Below are 22,928 nucleotides of genomic sequence, written 5' to 3'. Positions count from 1 at the left end.
AGAGGGAATGTGCCTGAGTAAATGAGTGAGAGATAAGACTGAGTGGAGCAAGGGAAAAGATGACTGCACAGACAGCCGTGCCGCTGGGCCCAGCTGGCACTGAGAGGAACGGGGGTCACAGAGGTGGCGGCAGGAGCCCTGAGGAACGGTCCAGCTGGAAGGACTAGAGACAGACCAACCAAGGAGGGCTTCCCAGAGACAGGGAGGCGGAAAGCTGTGACCACGTTTGCACTGGGGGCAGGGCAGTGGCATCCACTGAGAGTGAGCTGCGGGGCTGGGAGGCCTTGGAGGTTGTGCCTTCGTCAGCTCCCCAGAACACTTGGCGGCTTGGTGGAGCCTGATGGGCGTCTCCAGATGCCAAGGATTCCTTCCAGACACCCCCCTGCAGACTCTTCTCCAGGGACCGTGGAGATGGTAAGGCCGCGTGGACCTAGGATCTAAGGAAGCCCTGACCCTGCGTGTCCTCTCTTGCAGGCTGTGACAGCGAGCACTGGGGTCCCCACTGCAGCAACCGGTGTCAATGTCAGAACGGCGCCCTCTGCAACCCTATCACCGGCGCCTGCGTGTGCGCCCCGGGCTTCCGGGGCTGGCGCTGCGAAGAACTCTGCGCGCCCGGTACCCACGGCAAGGGCTGCCAGCTGCCTTGCCAGTGCCACCACGGCGCCAGCTGCGACCCGCGCACCGGAGAGTGCCTCTGCGCCCCTGGCTACACCGGCGTGTAGTGAGTAGGGAGGGCGTGGCCTGGGGGTGGGGCCAGGGAGAGGTCAGGACTGCAGGGGCGGGGGAAAAAAGGGATGGGGCGGAGCCAGAAGAGATGAAGTCGGGCTAGGAGAGGAAGGCGTGGCCGGGATGGCCCTGCCTTGGAGCAGGACTGTGCTGGGGCCTAGGAGCCCTCACCAGGTCTTTCAAGCTTTTTGGCACCCTAGTGAGCAGGAAGATGAGAACAGAAAGTCCTGGTGTGACATCTGCCCTCTGAACCCCCAAGTGCAACAGTGTCTAACAGTATCCAGGCCTCACCTTCGCAAGTCTCACATCCATGCCGTGAGTCACATGTCGGAGGGCCGGTCCTAGTTAGGGGACGCAGACGTGAGCTTGTCCTTCTCTGTTGACCTCTGCAGGATGCCTCTGTTTGCCCCATCCTAATTGATACATCTGAGGCAACGGGCTGGTAAGAGCCCAACTGATATATCACGTGCTGATTGGTCCCCTCGCTTCTGTGCCCTGGGGAAGCCACACTGACAGGCGATCCCCAAGACAACTTAGTCGGCATGCTCACAGACAAGACTGGTGTTGTTCCAGCCCTGCTGAAGGCTCTAGAGTCAGCCTAGGATCCTTAGGCATCGACCAAGGATGCTGACCATAAGACATCCTGGATTGAGAGCATTTCCTGTCCCAGTGTGTCTGGGCTCCCGGGGCCTTTGAGCTTGAAGCCATGGCCATCGGAATGAGACCCAAGGCAATGATGCAGACCTTTCCCATGCTCCTCCAGTGGCTGGCCCCCCACCCACCCATGGCAACTGGGAGCTTTTCAGAGCCTGGAATGGACATGTCTTGGAATTTAAGGCTCCCCGCTTTGAAAATAGTCAGGTTTTGAGGGGCTGGAGAAATGGCTCAGTGGTTAAGAGTGCTAGCTGCTCTTCCAGAAGTCCTGAGTTCAATTCCCAGCAACTACATGGCAGCTCACAACCATTTATAATGGAATCTGATGCCCTCTTCTAGCACACAAGCATACATGCAAAGAGAGCACTCGTACACACAGAATACATAAAGGAAGAAATCTTTAAAAAGAGGCGCGGCGCACGCGCGCGCGCGCGCGGGAGGGGGGAAATGGGCATGGGGGAGGGGGTAGTGGCGGCAGGTTTTTGAAGGCGAAATCCAAGGCCACTTCTTAGCCCCTTTACCCTGGCTCTCTCATCCACCTGGCATGCCCTTCCACTCTCTCAGTGAAAATAGCCTCATCTTCAAGGCCTAAGTAAACTAACTGACTTCGTAGGGAAGGTCTCTTCAGCCTCCTCCCCAGAACTTTCAAGGGTTGGCCCCCGCAGTACACTACAGTTCAATATAGTATAGCTGAGACCTGTCTCCCTCTACTGGCGGGGATCGGAACACCCACTCTTCAGGTGCAGTTCAGGCCCTTGATTCTGGAGTGGGCTGATGGCTGACACCATCCACCACCTGTGGTGGGGGAGGAGTCAGGTGCCAGGTGGGGGTTGGGGTTGAGATTAACCATTCTTGTAGGCAAGGCTCACTAGGGAGCCCTGGGGCGTTGGGTTGGAATCCTCGGGCGCTCTTGGGAATGCTGCTATCTGAGACCTCTCTCTCTGTGCAGCTGTGAGGAGCTGTGCCCCCCTGGGAGCCATGGAGCTCACTGCGAACTACGGTGCCCCTGCCAAAATGGGGGCACCTGCCACCACATCACCGGCGAGTGTGCCTGCCCTCCAGGCTGGACGGTAGGTGGAACCCTCAAGATGCAGAGGGGCACCAGAAGAGGTCTTGGCATCCATCACAAGACCATGAAAGGCTAAGTTCCTTTCTTCATCCCTGTCTATAGTCATGAGCCATCATGAGACACTCACTAGCAGTGAAGGGTCCCTGGTCTAGGGTCTGTGTGGCCTAAGGCAAGTTACTTAGCCTCTCTGACTCAGTGGTCTCTCACAGGCAAAAGAGTTGGATTTTCCTCATATGATGGGCTCTGGCTAGGTCTAGGCATCTGGCTCAGTTGGTAGAATGCTTGCCTAAGATGCATAATCCCTGGGTTCAATCCCTACCACATAAAACTGGGCCTGGTAGCACAGACCTCTAATTCCTGCACTTGGAAGGTAGAGGCAGGAGGATCAGAAGCTCAAGGTCATCTTCAGCTACATAACAAGTTCAAGGCCAGCCTGGGCTGCATGAGACCCTGTCTGAGAAAAATGTTTTAATTAAAAAAAAATCAACTCTGAATTGGGTCTGGGTACCCAAAGGAGCTTCAGGTGTGGCAGAGGATTTGGGAAAGAGCCAGAGCAGGGTATGTGTGGTTCTTCTGGCTTTGTGAAACCTTACCCTAGCTCACATATTCATGCTGACTCTGTGGCCCCCAGAATCTGTTATATTCCCAAGGGTACTTGTGATGCAGCCTCTACCAGCACAGGCCTCCAGTCTGGGAGCCCTCACTACGGGAAGCAGGCAGAGATCTAACATCACCTGTGGAGGCCTATGTTCAGGTGATGTGTCCGATGCTGCCTCTGACAAACCTCCCTGCCTCCAGCCACAGCTTCCCCATGTATACATGTGATTTCCCTTCAGTGAGCCTTGCTCGGGTTGGCTGTCATGGTAGGTAAAATCCTCAGGCGTGACTGCATATCCAAGGTGCTTGGCAAATGCCAACACCTTTTATACCTGCTTGATTTATAGCCCTGGATGTCACAGGCTAGCCACAGCCTCCTATCAGCTGCCAGGCTCCCCGTCAGCGCCTCCCTGTGGTCCCAAGGCTGCCAGCCTCAGAGGCTGCCTGCCCTTCCACACTGTATCCCTTGTAACACGCCCCACTTCGGGAGAGGCTCAGTTGCCTCCCCAGGGCCTGAGGACAGTCCTGCTGAGTAGAGCAAGATATATCAGGAGGCTTTGGACACCAGGCTCCCCAGGGCAGCCAGGAAGGACATCTGCAGGCCCAAGGATGCTTCTAGACAGGGAGGGACCTTAGGATTCCAGTGTGGCCAAATATGGCTACATACTAGAGTCAGCAAAGGACAGGGGTCACGCTTGAGCCTCTGGGAACCCATCTTTAATGAGCTCCCCAGGTGACTCTGAGGAGGGCAGTGTGCAGACACAGCTGCACTTGGAGAGCGTTGATCAAGATCGAAGAAGGACTTCCTGCCGTGTTCCACAGAGCCCTTAGCGCCTTGCGGTGGGTGGGGAAGAGAGCCTCATCACTGGGATTCAGGCCCTCCTCTTCCCCCCACCCCACTCCATCCCAGTTTACTCAGTATGGACGTTCTAGGAAACAGGTCACAAAAACAGCACCAGTCACAGCCTGAAGAGTCTTGAACACCGTGGTCTGACCATAAAGGTCCTTTCTTGGATAAGAGAGAGAGCAGGGAAGGTTAGTGACCTGCCTTAGGCCACAGTGTTGGTTAGGAGTGAGGTGGAGTTAGAGCCTGGGTCTCAACTCCAGAACCACCAACCTAGGTGCTCTCTCTCCCTCCCCCTCCCCCCTCCCCCTTTCTCCCTCCCCCCTCCTCCCTCCTTCCCTCTTCCCCTCCCCCTTTCCCTCTGTCCGTCTTCTTCTCTCCCTCCCTCTCTCCCCCTCCCCTTCCCTGCCCCCTCCCTCTCTCCCCTCTCCCCCACCTCTGCTTCTCTCTCTCTCTCTCCTTCCTCTCTCTCCCCCACTCTCTGTCTTTCTGTGTGTCTCTTTCCTCTCTATCATTCCCCCCCCCTCTCCCCCTGTCCCTCTTCTCTCCTCCCCTCTCCCCACTCTTCTGAAAAGACAGAGGGGATGACATCACCCCTTTCACCTGTCCCCTTCTCCCACCCTAACCTGCTTTTGGGAAGGCCTCTATCACCAGACAGCTTCCAGGTGTCCGGTGCCCACGGGGCAGGGCTCAAGGAAGCCCCTCAGCCAGGGAGGGAGCCCTGAACCTGGAGAGGCCTCTTCTGAATGCTGCTGTGGGCTGCTGGGCTTCAGGGACAGGAGAAGGAGAAAGCCAGCACATAGTGGTGGCTCTTTTCCTCACACACCTTTTCCAGGTGACCAGAAACCCTGTCTATAGAAAGCTTTGGTGCTGAGGACTTTGTTTTAAATTTTATGATAGACAATCGAATTTCTATTTTTGACATAGCATTGAACTTGCAGATTTGCATGAATTAATACCCTGCTGCATGCAGAGTCACAAAAGGAAGCTTCAGCTCAGGCCTGAGGCTCCTCCAAGGAGAGTTGGGGCTAAGGCTGATGCAAGGGAAGGGTCACCTGTCCTTGTCTCCCACTGCCTGACTTGCCATTGGCCCCCATGGGGCTCCAGCCATCCATTTTCCCACTCTGAGACTGATGGAATGGTTGCTCACTGCCACCACTCTGCTGGGACACTGAGTACAGAGAAGCTTCTGGGAGCTCAGGCCCATCTGGCCCTCCAGGCCACCAGCCCCCAAGGATGCCACAGGCCCCTTCCCTTGCCCGGCTGTAATGAGTCCGGTGTGGAGAGCCCATACAAAGGACCTGGGGGCTATTTTCCCGGTGTTTGCTTGCAGAGGAAAGAGAATGATTGCAGGTAGCTTGATGACAGTGGACCCTGGGGACAGGCAGAGGGCAGGAAGGGTGGCAATCGGCCCCTGGGGAATTCCCAGTCTGATGTAGAGGCTGAATGGAAGGGGTACATTCACACATGCTCATGTGTACACAGACGCTCACATGCAAAGGAAATAATGGGCAGGAGGAGGGATGGAGCCAGCAGCCAGGAAACGGGCCAGTGATGGTGGAGGCCCAGAGAGGACCTCCTGCGGCTTAGGCTTTGGTGTCTCAGACACTAGGGGTTGGAAAGACAACTGTAGAGGCCAGTGCCTGGTCCTGAGGTTGGGATCACCTCCACAGCACCTTCACCAGCCTCTGCTCAGTGTCTTCATGGGCTCCTGGGTCAGCCACTAATGTGACTGCCCAAAATGCTGGCAAGACCGAGCCGCCATCTTGGCCCCTTCCTTTCGATCTTCTGTCGAACACAGACCTCTGACAGTTTAACTGCTCTCCAGAGCCCCACAGAAAAACTAGGCCTGACCAGTGGGAAGAGCAGGACTTGCCCCCATTTCATGCCAACATTCTAAATGCTGTGTAGCCCAGGAGCCCACTACAGTGGAGACACCGCTGGACTTTGCAGGTTGCCAGACAAACGACTCGAACTATAAGGCTTTGTTTTCCCTTGGGCTTGGAGGCTGAGAAAGGTGTCTGGGTATCTAAGGTGACTCCATCAGGCAGGGCTGATGACGTCTGAGCCTCTCTCCCCAGCCTGGAGATGGCCATCTTCTTCCTTCGCCTTTGCATGGCTATCCCTCCGGCCTTCTTATAGAAGCCAGGCCCACCAGCACAAGGATGGTAACACCCATGACGGGCTGAACCCTCCCGTGCCAATTACCAATTAAGAAGATGTGCTACAGGGCCTGGAGAGATGGCTCAGCAGTTAAGAGCGCTGGCTGCTCTTCCTGCTCTTCCAGAGGTCCTGAGTTCAATTCCCAGCACCCACGGCAGCTCACAACAGTCTGTGATGGAATCCGATGCCCTCTTCTGGTGTGCAGATGTACGTGCAGACAGAGCATCCATACACATAAAATACATATACTCATACACTAGCATGTACATTTTTTAAAAAGAAAGGAAAAAATGCATTACAGGCTTGCTTATAGGCCGATCTTACGGAGGCATTTTTCAGGTTGAGAGTCCTTTCCCAAGTGATTCCAGCTTGTGTCAAGTTGACAGAAAACTAGCCAGCACACATCACCACATCTGTCTTTTTACGTGACTTCTGGGAGCAAAGCTAAATGCTTATGTTTGCACAGCACGCATGTCACTGATTGAGCTGACCCTCCGGCCCTCTGCATATCTGATTAGTCCCTGAGTTAGCTTGGATGAGGGCCCACGGACACAAGTGTTTGACTTGACCTCTGAAAAGGCCGAGCATCCACAGACGACCATATCCAGACGCACTGGGAGTTAGGATTGCGGCCTGTGAGTCTCAAGAAGATAAAGTCCCGGCAGGAGAGGAACCCTCATGCTTTGCCTGCCTCCTCCAAAGGTCATTCTTCCAACCGGCAGTCGTTGATCATTTCTGTAATCCTGCATCACCTCCTCAATGCCAACTTTGTTCAGCTGACATTCATTAAGGGCCACTCATTAAGACGCTGTACCGGCTTCCTTTGTATCCCTAATCTCACTTATCTTTACAACTTCCTAGAGACCAGGGGTCATCTCTCTCTCTCTCTCTCTCTCTCTCTCTCTCTCTCTCTCTCTCTGGTGTGTGTGTGGGGGGGTGTACATGAATGAGGGTTCCACCTGTTCAAGGGTGAGGGCACTGGTAGGCATAAGCATTCCCTGCCTAAGTTGGCTTGAAATCGTTTTCAGGGTTGGAGGACCTTCGACGTCCCCAGACAGTAAGGACAGAGGTGCACAGAAGCCAGAGACAGGCCCCTGCCATCCCCAGGCTCCTCCCCCCCACTTCTGCACACTGGCCTCACAGTCCTCCCTCCGCCAGGCCCCTTGGTGCCTGCAGAGGGTAATCTGAGCTGAAAGCCTCCCATTTAATTCATCACAACTCAATAACACGATGTGAGAAGACGGCTCTGGTCTGGCAAGCTTCTCCCGACTGAACTAGCTTCTTGGGGGCTGGTGATTATTGGTGCTTAATAACTGTGTGTTGAACAAATTGATTAATTAATTGGAGGATCATCTTCATTCTCCATAAGAGAAATGATTATCTCTGGCTGAAAGGGTGGCAGGAGACGAGACTAGGCTCAGACATCTGATGAAGACTTGAAATGTATACAGGCTGTCTTAAAGGTATATACCACAAGGCTAATACTGGCGGCTGGGGGCGGAGAGAAAACAGCCCTCAGTGCACATGCTCACAACCCCAGTCTGGGTCTCGGGGCTTCTCCCTCCGTTTTCTACCTAACATGCTTTTACTGCTACTTCTTTTTTTTTAAGATTTATTTATTATTTTATGTATATGAGTGCTCAGTCTGCATGTGGGGCTTTATGTCAGAAGAGGGCATCAGATCCCACTACAGGTGGTTGTGAGCCACCATGTGAGTGCTGGGAATTGAACTCGGGTCCTCTGGAAGAGCAGCCAGTGCTCTTAACCACTAAATCGTCTCTCCAGCCCCAGCCACTCCTTAACTGTTGACTTCAGATTGAGATTCAGGCTGGTGAGCTGGCTCAGTGACCTCGGCTATTGTCCTCAAGCCTGACAACCTGAGTTCAACCCCTCAGACCCACATGGTAGAAAGAGAAATGACTCAAGAAAGTTGTCCTATGACCTCCACATGTGTGCCATGGCACACACGCGCGCGCGCACACACACACACACACACACGCACACGCACACGCACATATATAAATAAATAAACTTACATTTTATTGTCCTTAATTCCAGCCTCCCCTGTTGGAGTTGAGTTGGCCTGCAGGTCAGATGCAGGGAGACAAGCAGCCACAGAGAGGGAGGGGCTTCAGAGAAAGAGGGGAAATGCCCAGAGTACAGAGCAGCTCCCCCAAAGAAAGACGGACAGAAGACAGCTAAGTTCACCATTTTATGTTAATGTGCCTGTGTGTGCCGTTACTAATCTATCCGACAGCTCAGCCCAAGTCTGAAATTCCTCTCAGTAAGTCAGACACCTTGGAAGTCATCCCCTCCCTCCCTCCCTCCCTCCCTCCCTCACTCACTCACTCACTTCCTCCCTCCCTCCCTCCCTCCCTCCTCCCTCCCTCCCTGACTTTTTGTCTTTGCCTTTGTGTTTCGAGGCAGGACACCTTGTGCTTCTGTTGCGGGGCTCTTTGCTTAGCATACTCACTACTGTCCTGGGATTCCTTTTGTTTCTCCTTTGATGGGTCCCTAGTTCTCAGAATCCATGTTTTCTTTTGCTTTTTAAGTTTTCTTGAGTAATTACTTTTTTCTTTTTCTACCTTTCTTTCTTCTTTTGGGGTGGGTGGGTGGGTAGGTGGGTTAACAAGATTTCATATATCAGTCTAACTCTCAAACTAGGCACATAGCCGAGGTTAACTGATGATGACCTTGAACTTATAATAGTCCTGCCTCCACCTGCAGGTGTGCACCCCCACACTGAGTCTGTAGATGCTGAGAACTGAACTCAGGGCTTCACACATGCCAGGAAGCATTCCACTGATGGAACTATATCACCAGCCCTGGACATGTTTTTGGTTTTTTTGGTTTTTTTTTAATTGGTTTTTTTTTTTTTTTTTTTTTTTTTTTTTTTTTTTAATGAGGAGTGGGGCATCTTCCACTTAGTTACCTAAAGTACCCATGAAGATTAATGTTTGGGAGTTTGTTCAAATCTGAAACTGTCCTATCAAATGGTTTTGGGGGGGCTGGAGAGATGACTCAGAGGTTAAGAGCACTGACTGTTCTTCCAGAGGTCCTGAGTTCAATTCCCAGCAACCACATGGTGGCTCACAACCATCTGTAATGAGATCTAGTGCCCTCTTCTGGCCTGCAGGCATACATGCTTATACATAATAAATAAATAAATAAATAAATAAATAAATAAATAAATAAATAAATAAATAAACAAACAAATCTTAAAAAAAATGGTTTTGGTAGGAATAAAATTCTAGACAAAAGGATTTTGCTGTTTTGTTTGGACCAGCTTGTTTTCTTGAAGTGTTGAGATCCAGGCTTTTCCTCTGAGCCACATCCCTCCTGCTGCTTGGCTGTCGGTTCTAGACTGGAAACTATTTTCTCTCCAGATGTTAAGGAGAGAGGGCCCCACTGTCCCCTCATTTCCAGCTAAGAACTCGAAGAACTTGATTCCTGGTGCTTGTATGTTACTGCTTTCCTCTTCCTAAAAACTTTGATTAAGTTTACCTGTAGAAATATAAAAAGTTGGGCTGGAGAGATGGTTCAGTGGTTAAGGGCACTGACTGCTCTTCCAGAAGACCTGGGTTCAATTCCCAGCCCCCACATGGCAGCTCACAACTGCCTGTGACTCCAGTTCCAGGAGATCCAACACCCTCAGACAGATGCACATGGAGGTAAAACATAAATGTGAATAAAATAAAAAACGAAATAATTTAAAAAAAGAAATATAAAACTTTGGTGCCTGGAGTGTTGGCTCGGTGGTTAAGAGCACTTGCTGCTCTTCCAGAGGACCCAAGTTTGGCGGCTCCCTGAACCCATGTCAAGAAAGTTCACAACCACCTGTAACTCCAGCTCCAGGGGATCCAAAGGCCTCTTCTGGACTCCTCTGGCGTCCACATGCCAATGGCATACATACACAGAAATAAAAATATGGTTTTTAAAACGTCTTTTTAAAAAAAATTGTAATGCGCCGGGCGGTGGTGGTGCACACCTTTAATCCCAGCACTCGGGAGGCAGAGGCAGGCGGATCTCTGTGAGTTCGAGGCCAGCCTGGGCTACCAAGTGAGTTCCAGGAATGGCGCAAAGCTACACAAGAGAAACCCTGACTCGGAAAAAAAAAAAAAAAAAGAAAAAAAAAGAAAAAAAAAATTGTAATGCTCTGCCCTGATGGGAGTCATAATCTCCTATTCCATTTCTCCTCCTTCAGGCCTTCACTGCCCTGTCTCCTCCCTCTTTCTGCCCCTCCCCCTTCTTCACACCCCAGTTCCCCTCCCCTCCCCCCACCTGCGTTTGGGTCCTCTACTCTCATAGTAGCTGGGTTTAGGAAAGGTACTGTGGTGTGTCGTCACAGCCGGATGTTTAATGGGGCGGGGGCATTGCTCTCCTATATCTCCACAACTTGTTTTTTCTAGCACATGTGAGAGGACTAGCATTATGTACTCTATTTGGTTTTCTTGGTGGTCTCCCCAGGACCTGAGAGGACAGGCGTCAACTCACACCCGCTTTCTGTGCCCCAGGTTCTAACCCAGCACCTGGCATACAACAGGGATTCACAACTGTATGCTGAGATTGGCTGAGAGTGTGACTGTAGCGTGAATGCCAGCTCTCCTGACTACACTGGGAAGTTGGGGTGGCCCCTGGGGCCCCAATATTCCCTGGAGGATTAACCTCAGCATGATATCTTTGGAGCCCTACCAAGCCTGTCCTCAACTCTATTTCAGGGAGCAGTGTGTGCCCAGCCCTGCCCACCGGGGACATTTGGCCAGAACTGTAGCCAAGATTGTCCTTGCCACCATGGAGGCCAGTGTGACCATGTGACTGGACAATGCCACTGTACAGCTGGATACATGGGGGACAGGTAAGGACGCCCTTAGCTCTTGTCTCTGGTGTTCAGTTGTTCATACCCTCCTCAGCAGCCTTGCAGAGAATTCCAGCCACAGCGCCTCTGGCCAGCCTTCTGTCTCTTTGCTCAGAAGGCATTCCGAGTCCTACCAGGGAAATCCATCCGCTCACCCTATCTCTCCCTGTAAGTGCCACCCACCCCTCCTCCAGCCTGGCTGCCCTAAACTTGCACTGGGATGGAGATGAGTGACCCCCTCCTCCATCCCCCTGTCTGCACTCGCAGAGGGAAGCCATGGTACAGAGACCCCAAAAGAGCGAAGAGAGAAAAATCAGTGTCCACATTTTGAAGTGCTTTTAGAAGTAGATTTTTATTCCCAAATTGGGTTATCTCTGAAAGATACTGACATCAGGTTGTGTGGATGAGTGCCTGAGAGCAGGCTGAGCTGGTGTCCAGAGAGACCCTGATGTCCTTGAAGGAAGCCAACCTGTCCCAGGGGGAGGGGGGCGCGGCAACAGAACACACAACCGAGGAACTGCCTTCTGGGTACAACTGCACCAGTTGGAAGGAAGCCATGGGGCCGGGGCAGCACAGTGGAAGAGGGAGACACAAGGCCTGTGCGGCTGGTGGCGAACTGGAGGTGGACGACCACACGTATCCACAGACCCCTGGCCGGGTCCCCTTCCTCCACCAACCAGCCTGAGGAGGCCTTGCCTTTGCCTGACTCTGTGCAGGTGGATCCAAGTCTCACCTCCGGCCCCTGAATGTAATTACTCTTTCTAGACAAAGTGAGAGGAGATAATGTAGAAAGCACAGCTTAGAGGAAGCATTGGAGAACCAGGATTGTCCATCACACAGGCCTCTTTACGTCAATGGAAGGAAATGAATGAGGCCTGATCACCTGGAATGCTGGAGAGACATGGTCAAACAATCCCCCAATATCCTGAGCTTTGTCTCTCAGTGAACAGAGCACATCCCCATGAAAGAGACCCCGTGTACTTTGCATCCTCCACCAACAGAATCTATCCTTATGCGTATCACAGATTCTTCTTTTAGGCCTTAGCCCTAGCTCTGTTTGTCAGCCAATAGAATTCATTCTTACTGTAAAGATCACTGGTGCTTTGCTCCTTTGCAGATGATGTAGCCAGCCCCGAAGCATTGTTAGGAGAGTTGTGCAGATATGGTACCATCTCGAGTTTTCATTCTTCACCTCTTGTGGATCGGCTTCCTGCAGTCCACGAGGCTTGCAGGAGAGATGGGGGTGGGTTGGGGGGTCTCTGACAAGACAGTTGTTTCCTGGTCTCTGTCTGGGTGACATAAGCAGGGATCAAGGCTAAGTCACCCAGGGAGTCCTTTCTGGTGTGTGTGTGTGTGTGTGTGTGTGTGTGTGTGTGTGTGTGTGTGTGTGTGTTGACAGTATCTCTCATAGCCCAGGCTGGCCTCAATCTTACAGTATAGCCAATGATTACCTGAACTTCCAAACTTCCTGCCTCCATCACCTCAGTGCTGAGGTACAGATTTATGTTACCTGGTCACATTAATGTGGTGCCAGGGGTCAAATCCATAGCTTCCTGCATACTAGATAGGCACTCAACCAATGAACTTACATTTAGCTCCAGCCGCCTTTTGGATCTGACTAACAAAATCGGCATCCCCCTGCTCTCCCTGGAACTGTCCCAGTCTTTAGTGATATCCAGAAAGATCTTGTATGCTAGTGCTGGGTTTATTTCCTTACATCCTCAAGTTCTTAAGCCTCATGCCAGCATTCATCTCCATGGGTTCCCCGAAGTACAGAGTACTGGTTGTGAGTTCTGGGGATCCAGAATTAAGTGGCAGGTCCACCTTCCCATCACATCTTCAAACCCCAAAGTAAGGAAATGCTGGAGACCGAGTGAGGACCCCTTTGTTCCAGCCCTTATGCATGTGTTAGAAACTGGTGTCAGGGTTTTAGCAAGCTGCCAGGCACCAGGAAAGCCACCTCATTTGCTCTCGGGGTTCACCAAGGGCAGAAATAATCCCAAGTGTCCCTTCTTGGAGTTTCACCCTTGATCCTAGAGCAGAGAAAATCTCCAAAACCGTGGAGCTTGCTTCCCAACCCGCCTCAGGAGAGTTCATGTAGAGTGCCGTGAGCATTTGGCTTTCCCGCCTCAACAGGCTGCCTGGTGTTTAATATTTTGTAAAATTGCCTCCATTAATTTTGTAGGTGACAGCTGCATTAGCCCACCCCAAATTATCATGAGCATATTAAAACCAAGCGGGTATAATAACGCGGGTCTCCCCAGATAGGCGGGATCCAGCTCAAATTAAACACGAAACGTAACTTGTAATTTAATTGAGCAATGTATCTGGTTGTTAATGGCAAGATCGGACACATTAGATTGATACATTGGGAAGGAAGGGTGTTTAAGTAGAAAGCTAATCCCTGCTGTGATTATCCTCCTGTTCCATGGGCCGGTTATTAGTGTGCTTTGTGTAAAATTCATTAGCAGTCTTAGCTTGATCTCTAAATAAATAAGTTGTTTAAATTGTGGATAGGAAGAAAAGTAAAAAGAGTCTGATTATGGAAATGGATCGGGTTGTCAATATTTCATCTCTAGATTCTTTTCTGGGCATGAGGATTCAGTGCCCCCTCCCCTGGAATACAGCCAGGTGGGCACTGCCTTCAGAGCAGCTCTGTCTGCAGTGCTGGGCAGGAGTGGGCAGCAGTATGCCAACACAAGGGAGCAGGTGTCTCCTGATGTCAGAGAGCTGAGGCCTGCAGAGCTCAGTGGTCTGTGGAGGAATGTGGACGCTGGGCAGGGACTGGCAGTGTAGACGGTGGGTCTGTAGCTGCTCTTGCTCCTTGCCCTCTACCTCAGTTCCCTCCCTTCTCAGTGCCCCCTTTCTCTCTCCTGTCTACCTCCTGCCCTTCCTCCCCTAGGAGCCCCTCCCTCTGTTCCTGCCCCAGCAGGCTGGGGCGACCCAGGGCAACCTAGATCTTTCTCATTGCCTCCCTTCAGCCGGATTCCACCCCTCACACAGTGGCTCCAAAAGGGGGGGAGGGCAGTAGCATCTCCCTTGAGGGAAGCTCTAAAGCTACATCCCAGTCACTCTCCTGCCTCTTATCACTCTGGGCACAGAACAGCAAAGACAGAAACGAGAACACCTAGTCTCTAGTTGCCAAGGCTAGTCCCCAATACTCTGGCTGCTCTCAATCCTCCCATACACAATGCTGCCCCCCCCCCAAGTCTACTGGTGCGTGGCCACTTGACCTCATTTTAGGCCACCAACCTCTCAGTAGGACCACCCTCTCCCTGCCCTGTCTATGAGGAAGAATGCCTATGAAGAATTATGGGTATGTCTTAGTTAGGGTTACTATTGCTGTGATCAACCACCATGACCAAAAGCAACTTGGGGAGGAAAGGGTTTATTTCGTTCACAGTTCCATATTACAGTTCATCATCAAAAGCAGTGAGGACAGGAACTCAAACAGAGCAGGAACCTGGAGGCAGGAGCAGATGCAGAGGCCATGGAGGGGTGCTGCTTACTGGCTTGTTCCTCATGGCTTACTCAACCTGCTTTCTTATAGCACCCAGGACCACCAGCCCAGGGGTGGTTCCACCCACAATGGGCTGGGCCCTCCCATATCAACCACTAATTAAGAAAATGCCCTACAGTCTCATCTTGTGGAAAGATTTTCTCAGTTGAGGTTCCCTCTTCTCAGACAACTCTAGCTTGTGTCAAGTTGATGTATAACTAGCTAGCACAGGGTACATTTAGAACATAAACAAATGAGGATGTAACTCAGTAGGGTGATTGCCTAGCATGCATAAAGACCTGAGTTCCATCCCCAGTACTGAGTAAACAGGCCTTGATGGTTCACGTCTGTCTGTAATCCTAGCACTCAGGAGGTAGAGGTAAGAGAATCAGGAGTTCAAGGTCACACTTGAACACTTAAATTTTAGGGAGAGGGGGCTGGTAAGATGACTCAGCACGTAAAGGTGCCTGCTATTCAAAGCCTCATGACCTGAGTTCTGTCCCTGGAAGACATGTAGAAGTGGGAGAACAGAACTGTAAGTGTTGCAGCTCTGAGGGAAAGGTATCCTGTGGGATCCCACAAAATCACACTGTACAACAAACCTCCCACACGAGATTTACTGGGAAAGACACAAGAGGGTAGCCGCCTCTGCTCTGGTGAGAAGCAGCAGGGGACTGAGAGGGAGACAGGCTTATTATACAGGGTTTCTTGGGAGCAGAGTTTTTCAGGGTGGAAGATTTCCTGAGTGGGGATTGGTGAGATTTCAAGTCCTGATCTTGAGGTGAGCCCAGGGATTGGTGGGACTTTAAGCTCAGGGACTGGTGGGTTTTAGAGCTCAGGGACTGGTGGGTTTTCAAAACCCGGAAGTAAGCTCTGATCATTTGCCTTACATGAAGCAACTCTACCGTCTGTCCTCCGACCTCCACACAAGTAATAATTAAACAACTTCTAATCCCTCAAGTCCATGCTTCCATTACATTTTCGGATTCTTTTCCTTGAGCCTTTTCATGCCTGAATCTAAGGCAAGAGGGTCAGATCTGCTGTGTTTTAAGAACTATATAACAAACTCTTAATAAAAACTGGAGTGATGGGTCAGCAGTTAAGAGATTTATTTAAGAGTAACAACAAATAGCTGTCTCCTGGCTACCTTTCTGGATAGTTACACATTTTAAAAAGTTAATTATGTGTACGGGGGTGGGTTATGTACATGTGAGTGCAGTGCCAGAGGAGACTAATAGAGGCTGTCAGATCCCCTGGACCTGGAGTTACACGTGGTTGTGAGCTGCCCAGCGTGGGTGCTGGGGACAGAACTCAGGTCATGCAAGACAAATTGGAGTGCTTGACTGCTAAGCCATCTCTCCAGTCTCTAGTATTATCTTATTTAAACTTCAAAACCCTGATGAGGGTTACCAGTTCATCTTATGACGAGCAAGCGGCCCGTAGAAGTTTAGGTCTTCATTATCTGCATCACTGAAGCAGAGTTTAGAAACAGATAATCCCCAAGCCCAGAGGCTGGTTTCCTCTAGTGCACAGGTCGCCCCCCCAGGTAACCCCTTATTTCCCCAAGGTCCAGTTGCTATGACAATAAGCTTGTGGCCCCTGGGAAATTATCCTGGACTGCAGCAAGGGTTTTTTTTTTTTTTTTTTTTTTTTTTGGTTTTTCGAGACAGGGTTTCTCTGCGTAGCTTTGCGCCTTTCCTGGAGCTCACTTGGTAGCCCAGGCTGGCCTCGAACTCACAGAGATCCGCCTGGCTCTGCCTCCCGAGTGCTGGAATTAAAGGCGTGCACCACCACCGCCCGGCTGCAGCAAGGGTTTTTAAAGCACATTCAGGAAGCCAGGAAGCCAGGAAGCCAGCAGCTGACACACAAAAGATCAGTATCTATTGGCCTAAAGGCTGGGGACCTCTAAGTATCTACCCATATGAGCTCACATAGCACAAAGGGTACCTGTCCTCCACCGTGGGGACTCACTGACTGGTAACAGAGAGAGCTAGGCCCTGCCTTGAGTCTTTAGATCTCAGGAAGAGCAAATAGCCAGTCTTTGGGAGTATGCGGCTTGATGAAAGAGGAAGACACTGGTATGTAAGGGAAATTCCACCCTGAGGGAGAGGAACCACAGGGCTCCCCAGGACTGGGGAGAGAGGCTTCCACCTGAGACTTGGGAAAGCACATCCTAGTAATCCCAGCACTCAGGAGTTTGGGACAGGAGGATTGCTGTGAAATCAAAGCCTGGGTTACATAGTGAATTCTAGGACAACCACCTGAATTACAGAGTAAGATCCTGTCTCAAATAAACAAACAAAAAATTCATAGCACCACATAAACCAAGTATGGGAGCATTAAGGACATGGAAAAGGTAGGATGGGAAGTTCAAGGTCACCCTTGGCTACATATTGAGTTTGAAGCCAGCCTAGTCTACATGAGACTCTTTAAATATAAATATTCATATTTATTATTAAATCGATTTATTATACAATTAATTACCAAAAAGACCCTCTCTTTATGGATTTTGAAGGAAACAAACATTCAAACCATAGCACACACATTTTATCACACTTTTTTTAAAAGAGGACTTCAGTCACACAAGGACCACAATCACACAGGTAGTCTGGAACCCACCAGGCTGGCTCCAAACTTAAAGGCACCATCCCGCCTCAGTCTCCCAAGTTGCTAGGATTATAGGCATGCACCACCACCACACCCAGCCTTATCACAGTTTTTACAATGAAAAAGTTTTGCATCATTACACTGATAATACGAGCTCATAGCTGGCTGCTAAGGAGATGTGGGGTGAAGTTCCCATGGAAACGGGGCGGGGTAGGGGGAGACTGGGAGGAAAGGAGCACACCAGGCATTCCAAGTTGGGGGGTGGGTCTGTGCAGATGCATGGAGAAGGCAAGCAAGGGCTTCGGCCCACAGCTACACCCTGCTCTGCTCTCCCACAGGTGCCAAGAGGAATGTCCCTTTGGAACTTTCGGTTTCCGGTGTTCCCAGCTCTGTGACTGCCACAACGGAGGTCAATGTTCACCGGCCACAGGGGCCTGTGAATGTGAACCTGGCTACAAGGGCCCTAGCTGCCAAGAGCGGCTGTGCCCCGAGGGCTGGCATGGCCCAGGCTGCTCCTTGCCCTGTCCCTGTGACCCCGAAAACACTATCAGGTATGAGCTGTGGATAGGTAAGTCTGGGGCAGGGTCCGGGTGGCCTCCATGACGGAGAAAGGCTTCCCAGGCTGTGGCCAGCCAGTCAGCTGGGAGAAGCAGGGTCTTCAGGGCTTTGATCTCTCTGATAAAATGTGAAAACTAATGCCACCCAGCTGGAGTCAGGACCAGACCTTAGGTCAGCGGCCACCTGTTCTCCGTGTCAAGCTTGCCTGGGCTTCACCACTAGGTCAGTCTCAAGCCTCACATAGGAATGACCCACAGAAATGGGGGACTAGAACTGGATAGTTCTAGGGACTGGCTTGGGGTGGGGTGACGGCTGATGCACGGTGTCTGGTGAACTATCTTGGAGAGTCCTCTTCTCCACCCTGAGCATCTAACCGGAGGCTGGAGCCTTAGAAAGCCCATCCCGGGACCCAGAGAGACCCCAGCCGGGTGGGAGAGCGGGAAGGACAGAGATCGGCCCCTGCCCAGAATGGAAATATGTGGACAGGAGCTAGTCTCTCCCACTTCCAGAGAGGACTGAGCCTGAGAAGCAGAAGAGTAGATGGTCCCAGCCTCTCCGCCCACCTCTTTCCCTTCCTGCTAGCCGCTCCAGCTGCCCGGCCTTCTGTTAGTAAGTGGGGGGCTGTCAGCCCTGGAGATGTCTCACTGCCCTCTATCTGACTGCCTGCTGTCAGGACAGTAAGGGGTGGGATCCTCCTTTCTCCTGGCCTATGAACATCCCAGGAAGACAGGCCGGCCCAGACAGTGGATACTGTGCAGATGGCCAGGCAGAGAAGGCCTCTGCTCTGAGGTCCCTCTTCACCTCCAGTGTGGTTTCTCACAGGTCACCCTGGAGCCTCCGGCCACAGCACGCAGGGCATCTCAGCATGTATGAGTTCAGATGAATATGGTTCCTTGGTGGCATCTCGGAGGAGAACTGTATCCATAGAGCCTAGAGCCAAGGTCTATGTGAACATTTCCATGCCTGGCTATTCACTCAACAAACATGAAGTGCCCCCACAGGACAGCGCCAGGCTACAAGAGGGAAGCCCAGGTGCTCTTAGGATCTCAGATGCTGATATTCACTGACACTTTCTTGAATGTTCTTCCAATACAAGGCACCTCCAGTGGTGTCTCAGAGCCCTGCTTTGTTTCCAATGGACCAAAATTCATTCAGCCAAATCACGGCATACCATTAAGTGTATAACACACCCAACATCAGAGGTTGAGAAATATTAGGGTAGAAATATATATGTCCCTGCCTCTGCTGGGTCCCAGCATGTGTCCAAATTACCGTGACCTTGGATGTGTGCGTAAAAGATCACAAGAAGCCACCACGCTGGTCAGGAGAGGCATCCTGGAAGAGGTGCCCTGTGGCCTGGACTGAAGGACAGGGTGAGAGGTTTAAGGTTGCCAAGTACAGGGATGAGAAAGCCACTCACAGATGGAAGACATCATGGGACACCCATCCCTGCTGGGAAGCCAAGGAGGCTGCTGAGGTCCCCGTTCAGGAAGAGTCCCTACCGTAGAAATCCACTCAAGCCCCAAATTAAAAAGCTATTGTTTTCCTCCCATGCCTGGGCAACCGTGCCCTGCATAATTTATCTTTCTTCTGAAGGAGTCCTCCATGCATTATTAATCTGGAAGGACTCCCTCTTCTCTGTCGCTAATCTCAGCCCATCCAATATTAATGATTATTTGCTTTACTGTCTTTAACGGGTGTCATGTTTCAAGAAACTGAGAGGCAACATCCCTCCTTAGACATGGGTCCTTGGAAGGTGCCTGCCAGCCCAGCTCCAGGCAGGCTGCTTAGACCAAAGTATTACCTCCTCGGGGAGAGCCTGGTCCCAAGCCTGGACCTCCAAGGGCACCAGCACCCTGCCTTATCCATCTCTATCACCACTGCCTCAGCCTTCAGTGACAGGCATCACTGAATTCATCTTAAACAGTACATCCTTCTAGGTAGCTCCACCCACTTGCTTTTTAAATATTCCCCCTTCTCCAAGTTCTGACACCCAAAGATGTTTCCAGTTAGTGCCACCCAGAGGAAACAAGGCGTCTGAGATGAGAACCTCTGGTCTAACCGAACCCTTGCTGCTCTTGGCTTTGTCTTTATGCACCCTGAGGACAGGTCTGAGGACAGGTCTCTCCCTGTGTGTGGACACTCTAAGCCTTGCTCCTCCTGTGAAGCTTTGACTCACTGTAGAGCGAGCCTTCTCTTGGGATATAAAGAAAGCGAAGACCTGCAGCGAGGGGTGTGCCTCAGTTGGTAGAGCATTTGCCTGGCACCTGTACGGCCAGGATGCATATTCCATCCCCAACTAGCATAAACTGGGCATGGTGGCACACACCTGTAATTCCAGCGTATAGGAGACTAAGGCAGGAGGTTCAGAAGTTCAAGGTCGTCCTTGGTTACTTGGAGGCCAGAATGGGTGCTATGAGATCTTGTTTCAAAAAAAATAAAAATAGGATGGGGTGAAGGAAGGAAGGAAGGAAACAAGGAAGGAAGGGAAGGAGGGAGGAAGGGAGAGAGAGAAGGGGGGAGAAAGGGAGAGAGGGCAGGAGGAGAGGAGGGAGGGACAGAGACAGATGGGGGCTACAATTCCAATCTTAAGGCAGCTAAGTTGCAGGTATTGGGTGGGGGGGGGGTTGTCCCCTCTGTCCTGGCTTCAGATCCTACTGTTAATCCCAAAGATGGGATGAGAAAGACCCCCAACCCAAATTATCATGGGCAAATTAATTAAAGCAAGCAATTAATTAAAGCAAGCTTTTTTATTCATGTACAGGGCCTGTCTCCCCCTAAGGCAGGGTTGAGAAGTCAGCATTGGATGTGAGGAAGACAAGGCTTTTGTAACTCGGGGGGTAGGGAGTTTCCAAAGGGGGGATTTGTCAGGCAAAACAGAGTTACGGGGCAGAACATGAGCATAGCAATTACTCCCAAGGACCTCCCGAAACAATGGTTGCAGGGTGGGCATAGCAAGGAAGTCATAGGTGGCCATAAAACCTTTAAAAACAAAGGGAGGGCTGCAGGTTGGTTATAAACAACTTTTCCAAACAAAGACATGATTGACATTCCTGGAAGGTGCAGTGCAGAACCATTTGTAGTTGAGGTAACAGGTGGGGCACAGCCCAGTCCTTGAGAAACAGAGGCTTAATCATAACAGGAATGAGCCTAGCTTGTCTTTACTCTAAGATGGCCTTTAAGTCTAAGGTGGAGGCAGGCTGGTTCTTTACTAGCTAACAAATACATACTCCTCTCCTCTCTATGTCCGCCTCCCAATCTGTCTATCACTTTTCATCAGCACAGAAGCGACTTCTCTTGTGGTCTTTGGAAGTGGGATGGAGGTGAAGTGACTAGAAGCCTTGCCTCATTTGTTCCCGAACCTGTGCAGAACTTGGAACAAGAAGGGGCTTCCAGTCTCCAGCATCCTTCTGAGGAGACAGGACTCTAACCCCAGCCCACCCAAAACCTCTCCCTGCCCCCCTCCCCTCTGGCTAGCTGCCACAGAGAGGTTTTGGGTTGCCATGGGAAGGAGCAGGGCTGAGGAGCTTTGTTTCCTCTTTGGGCTCTGTGAAAACACAAAAGAGAGCACCTTTCTTCATAGAGCATTCACCTTGAGGACAGTGTCTGGGTGTCAGGCCTCTTAAATGTACCCTCCAAAATTGGATTGTCATAGATGAGTTCTAGTAGCCATGATGGCGGATTACCTTTGAAAGATTTGATTTAGCCAGCAGATGCCACAGAGATAGAAATCTCATCAGGGCAAAAGAAAGGCAGAAAAAATGCACTCTGTGTAGCTGCCATGCACATTGTGCAGCTTTCGGCTCCTGTTAGCTAGTGATTAATCTGTTTCTGGGGAAGAGGAAGAAAATCAGGGAAACCTGACACAGAGGAGGCGGCCTGAGTACCCGTGATGCGGACTTTGGTCCCAGCCTCCCCCAGCACTGCGAGAATAACCAGGTGATCCAGGGGTAGGGAGGCCCTGGCAGGGGGCCATGAGTTCAAAGCCAGCCTGGGCTTCATAGTCTCAAAAAAATAAAAATAAAAAAATAAAAAGCCAAATCGTCTGCTGTCACTCCTCAGCATCTTTTCAGAGGGACATTTAGAGAATGATAACAGAGCATCAAATTAAGAAGCCAATGTCCTGTTTCTAGAAATAGAATTGTAGAGCTGGGGATATAGCTCAGCTGGTGGAGTGTTGCTTAGAGTCTTGGTTACTGATCTATTGCTGTAAAGAGACTCCATGGCCAAGGCAATGTATAACAGAAAGCATTTAATTGGAGTTTGCTTACAGTTTCAGAGGGTCAGTTCATGATCATCATGGCGGGAAGCCTGGTGGCAGGCAGACAGGCATGGTGCTGGAACAGTGGCTGAGAGCTTACATCCCGATTCACAGGCAGCAGGCAGAGAGAGAGAGAGAGAGAGAGAGAGAGAGAGAGAGAGAGAGAGAGAGAGAGAGAGAGAGAGAGCATGGACCTGGCATGAGCTTTTGAAACCTCAAAGTCCACTCTCAGTGACACACTTCCTCCAACAAGACCACACCACCTAATCCTTTCAGAACAGTTCCACCACTAGGGACCAAGCATTCAAATCTATGAGCCAATGGGGGCCATTCTCCTTCAAGTTACCACACCTAGCACGTACCAAGCCCTGGATTCCATCCCCAACCCCCAATCAACTAGGTGTACTGACTGGAATCTCCGTACCTCAGAAGTGGAGGCAGGAAAATTAAAAGATGAATTTCAACTTCATAGCAAGTTAAAGGCTAGCCTGGGCTACATGAATCCAGTGTCCAAGTAAAAAAAGAAAAAAAGAATAGAGACCATAAGGGTGTGAGAAAGAAAAGAATGGTGTTGGAGAGACAGCTCAGCAGTTAAAGCAAATGCTGTACTTGTAGAGGACCTGAGTTCGGATCCCAGTACCTGCACACTTCTCATATTTCAGATCATGACTTTAGTTTGGGGGGACTTTATGGTTTTGTTTTAGTTTGAGGATTTGTTTGTGTGGCTCATATTTTGTTTGTTATGGTTTTTATTTTAAGATTTATTTATTTACTTACTCTATGTGCGTTCATATTTTGCCTGTATGCATGTCTGTGTGAGGGTGTCAGATTCCCTGGAACTGGAATTACAGACAGATGTGAGCTGCCATGTCGGTGCTGGGAATTGAACCTGGGTCCTCTGGAAGAGCAGCCTGTGCTCTTAACCGCTGAGCCATCTCTCCAGTCCCTGTTGTGAGATTTTGTTTGGGGATTGTTTGGGTTTTTTTTTTTGGGGGGGGGTGGTGGTACTGAATTGAACCCAAGGCCTCAAACATACTTGGCAGGTACTGAATTATATCCTTAGCCCTAAAATATAAACTTTGTATATAACTTGCA

The 22,928-nt window shown here is 50.7% G+C and overlaps 1 protein-coding gene across 1 annotated transcript in view; it reads left to right on the top strand.

The window, feature by feature from the left end:
* The window catches only part of Megf11 (multiple EGF like domains 11), a 326,646-nt gene that overhangs the window by 250,043 nt on the left and 53,675 nt on the right, over positions 1–22,928 (top strand). The window contains 4 exon segments of the mRNA XM_028866814.2: positions 475–721; positions 2,330–2,450; positions 10,772–10,908; positions 17,353–17,565. Coding sequence (XP_028722647.1) covers positions 475–721; positions 2,330–2,450; positions 10,772–10,908; positions 17,353–17,565 — 718 coding nt within the window.

The sequence above is a fragment of the Peromyscus leucopus genome, chromosome 7 (assembly GCF_004664715.2).
Source record: "Peromyscus leucopus breed LL Stock chromosome 7, UCI_PerLeu_2.1, whole genome shotgun sequence".
NCBI lineage: Eukaryota > Metazoa > Chordata > Mammalia > Rodentia > Cricetidae > Peromyscus > Peromyscus leucopus.
The sequence above is the reverse complement of the archived record's forward strand: the minus strand, read 5'-3'. Positions and strand labels throughout refer to the sequence as shown.